The sequence below is a fragment of the Mobula hypostoma genome, chromosome 7, assembly GCF_963921235.1.
Source record: "Mobula hypostoma chromosome 7, sMobHyp1.1, whole genome shotgun sequence".
Lineage (NCBI taxonomy): Eukaryota > Metazoa > Chordata > Chondrichthyes > Myliobatiformes > Myliobatidae > Mobula > Mobula hypostoma.
Window position 1 is genome coordinate 66,052,413 of NC_086103.1, and position 13,837 is coordinate 66,066,249.

At 42.3% G+C, this 13,837-nt stretch overlaps 1 protein-coding gene across 2 annotated transcripts; it reads left to right on the forward strand.

Annotated features, from left to right (window-relative positions):
• Nucleotides 1-4,697: 4,697 nt before the first annotated feature.
• Nucleotides 4,698-12,801, forward strand: LOC134348936 (securin-like). Of its 2 annotated transcripts, none has more exons than XM_063052742.1 (6): nucleotides 4,698-4,847; nucleotides 5,986-6,088; nucleotides 10,150-10,340; nucleotides 11,706-11,805; nucleotides 12,340-12,498; nucleotides 12,577-12,801. In XM_063052742.1, exons 2-6 carry the CDS (start codon nucleotides 6,010-6,012, stop codon nucleotides 12,660-12,662), a joined length of 615 nt encoding a protein of 204 aa, XP_062908812.1. In that variant the 5' UTR covers nucleotides 4,698-4,847; nucleotides 5,986-6,009; the 3' UTR covers nucleotides 12,663-12,801. The 2 variants fall into 2 exon arrangements, with proteins under 2 accessions (XP_062908812.1, XP_062908811.1); XM_063052741.1 differs by having other exon boundaries at nucleotides 4,699-4,847; nucleotides 10,147-10,340.
• The last annotated feature ends 1,036 nt before the right edge of the window (nucleotides 12,802-13,837 follow it).

A 13,837-nucleotide genomic window follows, 5' to 3' on the forward strand; every position in this document is an offset into this window, starting at 1 on the left:
AGTGGCAAGATACTTGGTAGTGTGGAAGAGCAGAGGTATCTGGGGGTACATGTCCACAGATCCCTGAAAGTTGCCTCACAGGCAGATAGGCTAGTTAAGAAAGTTTATGGGGTGTTAGCTTTCGTAAGTTGAGGGATAGAGTTTAAGAGTCATGATGTAATGATGCAGCTCTATAAAACTCTGGTTAGGCCACACTTGGAGTACTGTGTCCAGTTCTGGTCACCTCACTATAGGAAGGATGTGGAAGCATTGTAAAGGGTACAGAGGAGATTTACCAAGATGCTCATAATCATAGTCATACTTTATTGATCCCGGGGGAAATTGGTTTTCGTACAGTTGCACCATAAATAATAAATAGTAATAGTCATAGAAATAATAAATAGTAATAGAATAGTAATAGAAAATAGTAATAAATAGTTAAATAGTAATATGTATACTATGCCAGTAAATTATGAAATGTCCAGGACCAGCCTATCGGCTCAGGGTGTCTGACCATCCAAGGGAGGAGTTGTAAAGTTTGATGGCCACAGGCAGGAATGACTTCCTATGACGCTCTGTGCTGCATCTCGGTGGAATGAGTCTCTGGCTGGATGTACTCCTGTGCCCAACCAGTCCATTATGTAGTGGATGGGAGACATTGACCAAAATGGGATGCAACTTAGACAGCATCCTCTTTTCAGACACCACCATGAGAGAGTCCAGTTCCATCCCCACAACATCACTGGCCTTACGAATGAGTTTGTTGATTCTGTTGGTGTCTGCTACCCTCAGCCTGCTGCCCCAGCACGCAACAGCAAACATGATAGCACTGGCCACCACAGACTCGTAGAACATCCTCAGCATCGTCCGGCAGATGTTAAAGGACCTCAGTCTCCTCAGGAAATAGAGACGGCTCTGACCCTTCTTGTAGACAGCCTCAGTGTTCTTAGACCAGTCCAGTTTATTGTTAATTCATATCCCCAGGTATTTGTAATCCTCCACCATGTCCACACTGACCCCCTGGATGGAAACAGGGGTTACCGGTACGTTAGCTCTCCTCAGGTCTACCACCAGCTCCTTAGTGTTTTTCACATTAAGCTGCAGATAATTCTGCTCACACCATGTGACAAAGTTTCCTACCGTAGCCCTGTACTCAGCCTCATCTCACTTGCTGATGCATCCAACTATGGCAGAGTTATCCGAAAACTTCTGAAGATGACAAGACTCTGCACAGTAGTTGAAGTCCGAGGTGTAAATGGTGAAGAGAAAGGGAGGCAAGACAGTCTGGCTGGTTTAGAGAGTATGCATTATGACCAGAGATTAAGGGAGCTAGGGCTTTACTCTTTGGAGAGAAGGAGGATGGGAGGAGACATGATAGAGGTGTACAAGATTATAAGAGGAATAGATAGAATGGATAGCCAGCGCCTCTTCCCCAGGGCACCACTGCTCAATACAAGTCGACATGGCTTTAAGGTAAGGGGTGGGAAGTTCAAGGGGGATATTAGAGGAAGGCTTTTTTACTCAGAGAGTGGTTGGTGTGTGGAATGCACTGCCTGAGTCAGTGGTGGAGGCAGATACACTAGTGAAGTTTAAGAGACTACTAGACAGGTATATGGAGGAATTTAAGATGGGGTGTTATATGGGAGGCAGGGTTTGAGGGTTGGCACAACATTGTGGGCCGAAGGGCCTGTAATGTGCTGTACTATTCTATGTTCTATGTTCTATGTTCAATCTCCTAGATTCAACTTAAAAAAACACCGAGTTTGTCAAAGATGATTTACCTTTCATGTCAATTGTACCATTACTTTCTAATTGTCCTGTGCTTGTTCAGTGCATCGTGTTAAAATGTTAAGGTACCATCGTTATAGATTCTGCCTGGTGTGTCTGGAACTGCGGGCGGGGGGGGGTGGTCACAAACTCAGAGTAAGGGATTAGCCATTCAGGTCCGAGATGAGAAGAACGGTTTGCATCCATAGGATAATGAGTCTTTGGAATTCTATGTTCAAGTGCGCTGTGGAGGCTCAGTTTATGAATTCCAGATAGAGAATTGATTCCTTCACTGCACTGTATTAAGGGCCGAGGAATACTGTTGTTTCTATACTGCAGTTGCCTTCAGATCTCCACTATAAAGGTGAGGACCTCCGTCAGTTGAGGTTCAACCATTAATGCCATGTCCCAGCTGTCCACTTCATAAGCAAACCACAACATGCTGGAGCTTCTGGAAAGCATCAAGTTGGATAAGTCACCGGGACCAGATGAGATGTACCCGAGGCTACTGAGGAGAGGAGATTGCGGAGCCTCTGGTGATGATCTTTGCATCATCAATGGGGACGGGAGAGATTCCGGAGGATTGGAGGGTTGCGGATGTTGTTCCCTTATTCAAGAAAGGGAGTAGAGATAGCCCAGGAAATTACAGACCAGTGAGTCTTACATCAGTGGTTAGTAAGTTGATGGAGAAGATCCTGAGAGGCAGGATTTATGAACATTTGGAGAGGCATAGTATGATTAGGAATAGCCAGCATGGCTTTGTCAAAGGCAGGTCGTGCCTTACCAGCCTGATTGAAATTTTGAGGATGTGACTAAACACGTCGCTCAAGATAGAGCAGTAGATGTGTGTATATGGATTTCAGCAAGGCATTTGATAAGGTACCCCATGCAAGGCTTATTGAGAAAGTAAGGCGGCATGGGATCCAAGGGGACCTTGCTTTGTGGATCCAGAAATGGCTTGCCCACAGAAGGCAAAGAGTGGTTGTAGACGGGTCATATTCTGCATGGAGGTTGGTGAACAGTGGTGTGCCTCAGGGATCTGTTCTGGGACCCCTATTCTTAGTGATTTTTATAAATGACCTGGATGAGGAAGTAGAGGGATGGGTTAGTAAATTTGCTGATGACACAAAGGTTGGGGGTGTTGTGGATAGTGTGGAGGGCTGACAGAGGTTACAGCAGGACATCGATAGGATGCAAAACTGGGCTGAGAAGTGGCTGATGGAATTCAACCCAGATAAGTGTGAGGTGGTTCATTTTGGTAGTTCAAATGTGATGGCAGAATATAGCATTAATGGTAAGACTCTTGGCAGTGTGGAGGATCAGAGGGATCTTGGGGTCTGAGTTCATAGGACACTCAAAGCTGCTCTGCAGGTTGACTCTGTGGTTAAGAGGGCATACAGTGTGTTGGCCTTCATCAATCGTGGGATTGAGTTTAGGAGCTGAGGGGTAATGTTGCAGCTGTATAGGACCCTGGTCAGACCCCACTTGGAGTACTGTGCTCAGTTCTGGTCACCTCACTACAGGAAAGATGTGGAAACCATTGAAAGGGTGCAAAGGAGATTTACAAGGATGTTACTTGGATTGGGGAGCATTCCTTATAAGAATAGGTTGAGTGATCTCGACCTTTTCTCCTTGGAGCGAAGGAGGATGAGAGGTGACCTGATAGAGGTGTACAAGATAATGAGAGGCATTGATCGTGTGGATAGTCAGAGGCTTTTTCCCAGGGCTGAAATGGCTAGCACGAGAGGGCACAGTTTTAAGGTGATTGGAAGTAGGTGCAGAGGAGATGTCAGGGGTAAGTTTTTTACGCAGAGAGTGGTGAATGCATGGAATGGGCTACCGGCAATGGTGATAAAGGCGGATATGACAGGGTCTTTTAAGAGACTCCTCGATGGGTGCATGGAACTTAGAAAAATAGAGGGCAATGAGTAACCCTGGGTAATATCTAAGATAAGGACATATTGGACACAACTTAGTGGGCCGAAGGGCCTGTATTGTGCTGTAGGTTTTCTATGTCTCTATGTTTAAACCAGGACAGTACGATACAAAGAGCAAGCTGTTGCCCAGGTAACAGGCTCCTCCCCCCCACCCCCCAAGCAGCTGATGGATCCAAAGGAACATGAGATACCGAGCAACACACATCAAAGTTGCTGGTGAACGCAGCAGGCCAGGCAGCATCTCTAGGAAGAGGTACAGTCGACGTTTCAGGCCGAGACGCGACGTCGACTGTACTTCTTTCTGGAGATGCTGCGTTCACTAGCAACTTTGATGTGTGTTGCTTGAATTTCCAGCATCTGCAGAATTCCTCATGTTTATGAGATACTGATTCAGTTTGCACGAACGGTGTCGCAGGAGTTGTCAGTCAGCATTGAACTCAACGTAGGACTGCCTTAGGGAATCCACCTCTGGATTTTTCCTTGAAGCCTTCCCTTTGGGACGGTATAGCCGCAAGGCGGCGGATGTTTGAGGTCGGAGTTTTCCTTCTCCTAGATGAGTGCAAACCACGGCTGACGAGCCCCATCTGCCCGAAGCGACTGGGTTTGAAGCCAATAACTCGCCTTTTGCCCCTTCTCCTGTCAGTACAAACGGTTCCGCCGGGCTTAGCTAAACCAGGACCTGGTTGTCAGAGGCGATTTGAGGCGCACGCCATTGGGAGCATTTAAGAGGCAGTGGGAGCGTTTGCCCACTTCCACTCCATAACAACCTTTAAGGAATCTGTAGAACGTTGGTAATATCCCCGAATTATTTCCCTTGCAAATAAATGAGCCATTATTAGTATGTTCCTGGGTGGAAACTAAAAGCCAAATCCATTCAGTTTTTGGAAAATATATTCAATCCTATATGCTCTTATAATAAATATTTTAATGCTTAGAAATGTATTGGGTAAAGATCTTTACGGCAAGGCATCAACGAGTTCCGCTTTCCAGCGCAGGCTGCAGATGCGTCCGCCAGGCTGTAGGGTCGCTGTTGTCGTGGGTTGACCAGTGAAGTTTCCTGACCCAACCAATCACGGGGCAGGTTGCCGCTCGGCGTCATTTAAAAACGATGAAGTTGAGACGTCGTTGAGATGGTTTGTGATTACTTCCAACTAACGAGCTGGTGTGAGTGACCTTGTTTTTAATCATTGTATGCTTAAATCTGTAGAATTGCCGTTTAATTTTGGACTGTTGTAGTACCGTGTTGTAAGCCGTTTGTGTAAATTTGGTTGGTGTGATCTGCTTATACTAATTTTAAGGAGTAATGGTGTTTTTAAACTGTTTGGTTTCCGAAACGACCTCCAAAGCTAACCTCATCATCAAATGATAAAGTTAGACTCTGAATGCAAAGTTAACAAGGATGCAAAGAATGTATAGTTATGATCATAGAGGGAAAGTGCGTATGGCTCGTTAAGTTAACCAACAGATTGTGGTCGATACTGCGTGATCTAGGGAGCTTTTATTTATGCTAAATAAGCTTGTCCAATTAATAGATTAGTTGGAAACAGTTGGGCCTAACTTTTTGGGCAAACCACTATTTTAATAACAAGTTTTAAAAGGAACTTCAAGAATACAATTGGGAAATACTAGAAGTACTCTGCAGTTTGGGGAAGATCTGTGGAAAGAGAATCAAGTTTATATTTGGTATCGGAGACATTTTGGCAAAACTAAGGTGTTATTTAGTGAATATCCAACATCTGTAACTTGGTGATTATTTTTGTGGCCAAGTGGTTACCGTGTTGGTCTAGTGATCTGAAGGTTGCTAGTTTGAGTCTTAGCTGAGGCAGTGTGTTTTGTCCTTGAGTGAGGTACTTAACCACACATTGCTCTGTGACACTACTGGTGCCAAGCTGTAATGGACCTAATGCCCTTCCCTTGGACAACATCGCGGGTGTGGAGAGGGGAGACTTGCAGCATGGGCAACTGCTGGTCTTTCATACAACCTTGCCCAGGCCTGCACCCTGGAAGCCTTCCAAGGTGCAAATCCATGGTCTCATGAGACTAATGGATGCCTGTATATTACTATATTTTCACTTATTGATGATTGTGTTTTTATTTTTCTTAAAGACAAAGGAGAATGTTTTTTCTTTGGGATGACTAATTCATTCTATGGATGTTACATTTGTTGCTGTGCAGAAATATTTTGGCTAACAGTATATAATACTGCATTAAATGGTGGTTAATATCTTGTGTCCTTTTTAGTATTTTGTCTTTTTATTCAGTAGGTTTTCTGCATTAAAGTGGACTAATACACTTGTTTTAGTTTGTGCAGTGATATATAATTGAAATGGCATTGAGAATATTTGTGGAGAAAGAAAATGAACTCTTAAGTACCCACACCAAAAGGCACCCAAAGCTACATCCTTGTAAGTATAATAGACTGGACTGATAACCTTATCTTAACAAAATGGTGTTTATTGTCATGAAATTGACCTACTGAGTAAAGGAACTGCAATGATTTTTCTATTTCCAAATCCATTTTCCAATTAAAATAGTGAAGTCCAATTTAGTGGCGTGGGTAGAGTCTACTCTGAAGTGGCTTTTTAAACACTTGCATTTTGGGGGGGGGAAAAGCTGCTATTAACTTGTGGACTATATTAAGACCATAAGACATCAGAGCAGAATTGGGCCATTGCGTTCACACTGCCATTCCATCATGGCTGATCCCAGATCCCATTCAACCCCATACGTACACCTGCCTTCTCACTATAATCCCTTGATGCCCCAACTAATCAGGAATTTATCAACTTCTGCTTTAAATGTACCTGTAGACTTGGCCTCCACTGCAGTCTGTGGCAGAGCTTTCCATAGGTTCACCACTCATTTTTACCCTAAAAAAATTCTCCTCCTCTTCTAAAAGGTCTTCCCTCAATTTTGAGGCTGTGCCCTCTAGTTCTGGATACCCCCATCATAGGAAACATCCTCTCCACATCCACCCTATCTAGTCCTTTCAATAAGATCCCCACGCATTCTTCAAAATTCCAGTAAGTACAAGCCCAAATCTGCCAAATGATCCTCATATGTTAACCCCTTCATTCCCAGATTCATGAACATCCTCTGGGCTCTCCTCAGTGATAACACATTCTTTCTGCGATAAGGGGCCCAAAAATGTTAATACTGCAAATGCAGCCTGACTGGTGTCTTGCAAAGCTTGTTTTTTTTCTATTCCTCTTGAAATAAATGCCAACTTTGCATTTGCCTCCTTTACCGCAGATTTGACCTGTAAATTAACCTTCCTGGAGTCTTGCGTGAAGATTCCCAAGTTCCTTTGCACCTCTGGTGTTTGAAGTTTCTTCCTGTTTAATAGTCTGCACTGTTGTTCCTTTTACCAAAGTGCATTATTATACATTTCCCAGTACTATATTCCATCTGCCACTTTTTTTTGCCCATTTTTCCAATTTAAGTCCTTCTGCAATTGCATTGCTTTCTCAACACTACCTACTTCTCCACCTATCTTTGTATAATCTGCAAACTTTGCCACAGAGCTGTTAATTCCATTATCTATATCACTGACAAACAATGTGAAAAGTAGCAGTCCCAATAATGACCCCTGAGGAACTGGCAGCTAACCAGAAAAGACCCCCTTATTCCCACTGGCTGCCTCCTGCCTGTCAGCCATTCCTCTATCGATGCCAGTATCTGGCCTGTAACACCACAGGATTTTGTTCAGCAGCCTCATGTGAGTCACCTTTTCAGATGCCTTTTGAAAATCCAAGTAAATGACATCCACTGCCTCTCCTTTGTCCACCCTGCTTGTTATTTCCTTAAAGAATTCTAACAGATTTGTCAGGCAAGATTTCCCTTTACAGAAACCATGCTGACTTTGACTTATTTTATCATTAGTATCCATGTACCCCGAAACCTCGTCCTTAATAATGAATACTTCCCCAACCACTGAGATTAGGCTAACTGGCTTATAATTTTCTTTTCCTTCTTCCCTTCTTAAAGAATGGAGTGATAGTTGCAATCTTCCAGTCCTCTGGGACCATGCCATAATCAAGTGATCCTTGAAAAATATGACCTATGCATCTGTAAATCTCTTCAGCAACCCCTCTCAGGAATCTGGGATGTAGTCCATCTGGCCCAGGTGACTTACCCACCTTAAGACCTTTGAGCTTGCATTGCACCTTTGCCTTTTGTAATAGCAATGCCACTCACTCCTGTTCCCTGACACTCACAGACCTCTGGCATACAGCTAGTGTCTTCCACAGTGAAGAATGATGCAAGTACCCATTCAGTTCATCTGCCATTTCTTTGTCCCCCATTACTGCATCAGCAGCATCATCATTCCAGTGGTTCATTACTAACTCTCACCTTTTTTTTTAAGACCGTAAGATATAGGAGCAGAAGTAGGCCATTCAGCCCACCAAGCCTGCTCTGCCATTCAATCATGGGCTGATCCAATTCTTCCAGTCATCCCCACTCCCCTGCCTTCTCCCCATATTCTTTGATGCCCTGCTAATCAAGAACCTATCCACCTCTGCCTTAAATACACCCAGTGATTTGGCCTCCACAGCCACTCTTGGCAATAAACACCACAGATTTACCACCCTCTGACTAAAGTAATTTCTCCACATCTCTGTTCTAAATGGGTGTCCTTCAATCCTGAAGTCGTGCCTTTGTTATCCTAGACTCCCCTACCATGGGAAACAACTTTGCCATATCTAATCTGTTCAGGCCTTGAACATTTGGAATGTTTCTATGAGACCCCCCCCCCCACCCCATTCTTCTGACTCCAGGGAATACAGCCCAAAAGCTGCCAGATGTTCCTCATATGGTAACCCTTTCATTCCTGGAATCATTCACTGAATCTTCTCTGAACGTTCTAATGTCAGTATGTCCTTTCCAAAGTAAGGAGCCCAAAACTGCACAATACTCAGTGTGTTCTCACGAGTGCCTTTATAGAGCCTCAACATCACATCCCTGCTCTTGTATTCTATACCTCTAGAAATGAATGTCAACATTGCATTTGCCGCCTTTACCACTGACTCAACCTGGAGGTGAACCTTTACATCTCCCAAGTCCCTTTGCATCTCTGCATTTTGAATTCTCTCCTCATCTAGATAATAGTCTGCTTGTTTATTTCTTCCACAAAAGTGCATGACCATAAACTTTCCAACAGTCTCTCTGCAGGCTCTGTTTCCTCAACACTACCCGCTCTTCCTCCTATCTTTGTATCATCGGCAGATTTAGCCACAAAACCATTAATCCCATCCTCCAAATCATTGACATGCATTGTAAAAAGCAGCAGTCCCAACACCAACCGCTGTGGAACTCCACTGGTACCGGCAGCCAGCCAGAATAGGATCCTCTTATTTCCATTCTGTTATTTGCTGATCAGCCAATGCTTCACCCATGCTAGTAACTTTCCTGTAATTCCATGGGCTGTTATCTTGCTAAGCAGCCTCGTGTGGCACCTTGTCAAAGGCCTTCTGAAAATCCAAGTAGACCACATCTACCGCATCTCCTTTGTCTACCTGCTTGTAATTTCCTCAAAAAATTGCAGTAGATTCGTCAGGCAGGATTTTCCTTTCAGGAAACCATTCTGGCTTTGGTCTATCTTTTCATGTGCCTCCAGGTACTCTGTAATCTCATCCCTAACAACCAATTCCAAGAACTTCCCAACCACTGATGTCTGGCTAATTAGTCTGTTGCTTCCTTTCTGCTGCCTCCCACCCTTCTTCAATAGCAGAGTAACATTTGCAATTTTCCAGCATCTGGTACAATGCCAGAATCTATTGATTCTTGAAAGATTATTGTTAATGCCTCTGCAATCTCTCTAGCTACTTCCTTAAGAATCTGAGGGTGCATTCCATCAGGTCCAGGAGATTTATCCACCATTAAGTTTCCTGAGCACCTTCAGTTGTAATTTTCACTGCACAAACTTCACTTCCCTGACACTCTTGAATGTCTGGTATACTGCAGATGTCTTGCACTGTGAAGACTGTTGCAAAATACGCATTCAGTTCCTCTGCCATCTGTGTCTCAAGTAAAATATAACTGAGAAATCTTTTAGTATCCTGCTTTATATTATTGGCTAGTTTGCCCTCATTTTGTATTTTCTCTTTTATAGCTTTATTAATTGCCTTTTGTTGGATTTTAAATGCTTCCCAATCATCTAACTTCCCAGTAACTTTTTGCTACCTTGTATCCCTTTCCTTGGCTTTCATATAGTTCTCCACTTCCCCTGTCAGCCACAGTTGCCATTTAAGGCATTCTTCTGTGGGACATGTCTATCCTGTACCTTGTGAACTTTTCCCTGAAATCTCTGCCACCTCTGTTCTGCTGTCATCCCCACCAGTATCCCCCTCCAATCTACCTAGGGAGTAAGAACTCTGCCTGAATACAAATGTCTAGTACTGATCTGTGTTTGCGTGAATTTTGAAATGTCTGTTTGTGAATTCTCCTCTACTTTTATCTGAAGCAGCTCCACTACAGACCCCCAAAGCTGGAAAGATAGTAACCGTAACACCTCACTTGCAGCAGTCTGCAAGAAAGGCACTGGGAGATGTGAACTGTCTTTTGCGTACAGATATCAAGATTAATCACACTCAGAAAAAGGGAAAAGCAAAAGCCTGCAAACTGCACAGTAATGTAAAAACACTTAAAACAACCAAGGTATTTAAATTCTATCCTCATTATCCTTTTGGAGGGAACTTTTTTTAATGCTGAATAAATGTCCAACTGAATAGTTTAATTGGAAACTCCTGTGTTGGGTAGCTTTTTTTTTCCCAGTCTTTATTATTTTCAGCCATTATTTCATGAATATTAGATTAGATTGTGAGGACATGCAGTCCTCTTTTATTGCCATTTAGTAATGCATGTATTAAGAAATGATACAATGTTTTCCCAGAATGATATCACGGAAACACATGACAACCTGACTTAAAAACTAACAAAAGCCACATAATTATAACATATAGTTACAATTTTGCCCCACATTTCTTGATTAAATTACCTGAGTTTAATCTGCAGTGTTTTCTTCTCTTCCCCCCCCCCCCACAACTTCTGCATCACTGCCATTATGTGTAGCAATAACAGGTAGTAGCTCAGATCAAATATTTAATTTCAATTTTGTCTTCCATCCCAAGATAAAAATGGGTATATTTGGAGCATGTAACAAGGGACACTCTCATGTTAACAAACTGGATAGTAAGAAACATAACATGAGGTTCATCATATGCCAGGAAGTCCAGGGCAACACAATACTTGAGGAACTCAGCAGGTCTGGCAGCATCTATGGAAATGAATAAACAGTTGTTGTTTTGTGCTGAGACCCTTCCCTTCCAGTCTTGATGAAGGGAGAAGTTGGGGGTGGGTGGGGAAGGATTTCGAGCTGGAAGGAATGGGTGAAGCCGGGTGGGTGAGGGAGGGCAGATGAAGATGCTTTTAAACTTGCTGATGAGGCTTTCTTTTCCAGGATATGTCCTCCTTCAAAGAATGTGGGTTTCAGGGAGCTGAATGCAAATAATTCAGTTTTCTTACTGTTCTGAATGTAAGACAAAATGCTTTGCTGAAGATTTGGTCGACATTTTCTTCATGGTTCTCTTTTAAAGCTGAGCAATAGTAAGGAATAAAGTAGTGCTGTTGATTCCAAAGTTGCAGCTATGGCACTTTGTCCTCTGAGAAGGAAAGTGAGCATTCAATATCATCTGAAGCCAATATCTGACCCCCTTCCTGAATGATTAAATACTTCACTTCCCCACCCTCTCCTTGCTTTGTTCACTTCTCTTCCTTCTGATTCATTAAATGCTAAATCTGCTTTGTTGCAGAGTGATAGTTTGTTTTGTTTTAATCTTTCAAATCAGGAGCTTAATTCTTGCTTTCCAAAATGAGAAATAGAAGTAGAAATATTTCCTTCACCCCTCAGACCTGTAGCACCATAGAACTGAAGAGGTGTATAGTTTTATTCTGAAAGCTAACCTTAGATCAGCACCTCTATATTCTTTAACCCTTTCTGATCATTAATGCATGTATTTGCAGCCTGCAGAAAAGACATCCAATTCAGAGCCTCCAAGATGTCCCACTGAGAAACCTGAGGACTATCCTGAAATTGAAGCTTTCATTCCATTTGATCCTTTTGGTAAGTGACTGAAAACTTCTGTGGGATGCATTCAAGGGAAGAATGTTATGAAGAAAGATTTAAGAACTGAAATTGCATCAGTGGAAGTAACTTACCAGAAACTATCTCTTTGCCTGTGTTGTATCTATTTTTCAGTAACTGTTAGTGACTTACCTGAAGAATCTAACAATGGAAATGGTTTGCTATAACTTTCAACCAGCAATTTCAAGCACAATTGCCTCTGGAGAACCCGGGGGCATTTGCTAGAGTACTAGTGTTATAATCAAGCTTTTTAAAATATCTTTTAAAAACTTGCAGCAAAAAAAAGGGTAGTTCTTGTAACAAAGATCTTCACAAGACAAATTTTTGTAAGTTTCCTTTCTCCTCTTTTCCTGCGCCCCCCCCCCCACCAGATGTGTACTCTTTCTGTAGAAACTGCAGGTTCAATCTTGTTTCCTTGAGTGAATGAAAAGCCTTGTCAAATTGTATGCAGTTAAGAAAAACGGGTCTGGATTTCAGGTTTAGAAAAGTTAAACTTTTAACCTTTACTTGCAGACTTTGAAGATTTTAATTTGCCAGAGGAACACAGGCTCGATCACAACTGTCTGGCAGGCTTGCCACTCTCTTTTCTTGAGAAGGAAGGAGCTTTAATGGAAAAAGTGCTGAATAAAGTCCCTTCACCTATGAAACAGCTTTCACCTGTAAACGAATCCAGTATGTACTGTTTTTATTTTTACTTAACTGAGCTTTCTTTGTGGTGATGAAACTACATATCTATCTTTTAACTTGTAGATTTGTTGGATTTCGATAAAACTGGTGTATCGGCAGACCTGGATGGAATCGAAATTGAATTACCATCAATGGAATATGACTTCTGAATGCCAATTACCAGAAACTTTCAGCTATGTTTATTGTAATTTGTATGTAATTGCTCATTTACCTTTCAGATGGACCCTGAATGTTGAAGATATTTTCATTATTTATACAGTGTATTCAAACTTTTAATAAAGGCTTATTGTGCATTAAAATTAGTATTTGTATTTTGTTACAATCTAGGTGAGATGTCAAATGATAACCCTTTGAAATTCCTGCTAAAGTTGAATTGTGATTCATTTTGGAATAATTTTCTTGCAATGACTGGGTAAACATCTTTAACCTGTCTGACAAAGGGTCTTAAATCTGTAACACTGTTTTTCTGTAGTAAGTGTTTCCAGTGTTTACTTTACAAATACTTAACTACTTTAACAAGTCTGCCTCAGAGCCTGTTCCACTCTACCAATAACTGCAGAACCAAAATTGTATTCATATCATCTTTCATAAAGTCCAAATTATGTTTGTTGCTGCTGTAAGATTTGAGCATGTTCTTGCACTAACATTTTCCTGCATCAGCTTTTGAATCCTTCTGTTTCCCTTAGTTTTCTTTCTGTCACTATTTTAAATCCGACAAGTTATCAACCTTTAATTGCTTAAAAACTTTTTATCCATTTTAATGTTTTACTATTTAAATAGCTGTAATAACTTGAGTGGTCAACAGGCCATTAAAATAGGGTCTCTGTCCAGGCCTTTGCCCAGCAAGCAGGACAAGTACTATACCTGCCCCTACAACTTCCTCACCACCATTCAGGGCTACAAACAGTCCTTCCAGGTGAGGTGACACTTCCCCTATGAGTCTTTCAGAGTCATTTGACTGTACTAAGTACTCCCTGTGTGGTCTCCCACTGGGGAACTGCTTTGAGCATGTTTGCTCTGTTTACCACAAAAGGCAGGATTTCCTGGTGACCAGCCATTTCAATTCTACTGCCCATTCTAACACATTGGTCCTTGGCCTTCTCTAATGCCATGCTGAGACTGTTCTCAGATTGCAGGTGCAAAACCTCATTCCACCTGGATAGCCTTAACTTGATGACATGAGCATTGTTTCTCCAAAAATTTTAATTTCTCCCCCTTTCCCCTTTTACTGGTTCCCCTCCCACCCCTTCTCACTGCCCCAGCATCTTCACTTTTTCCATGGTCCACAGTCCTTGTTGGACTGTTACCTCTTCCACTCATCACC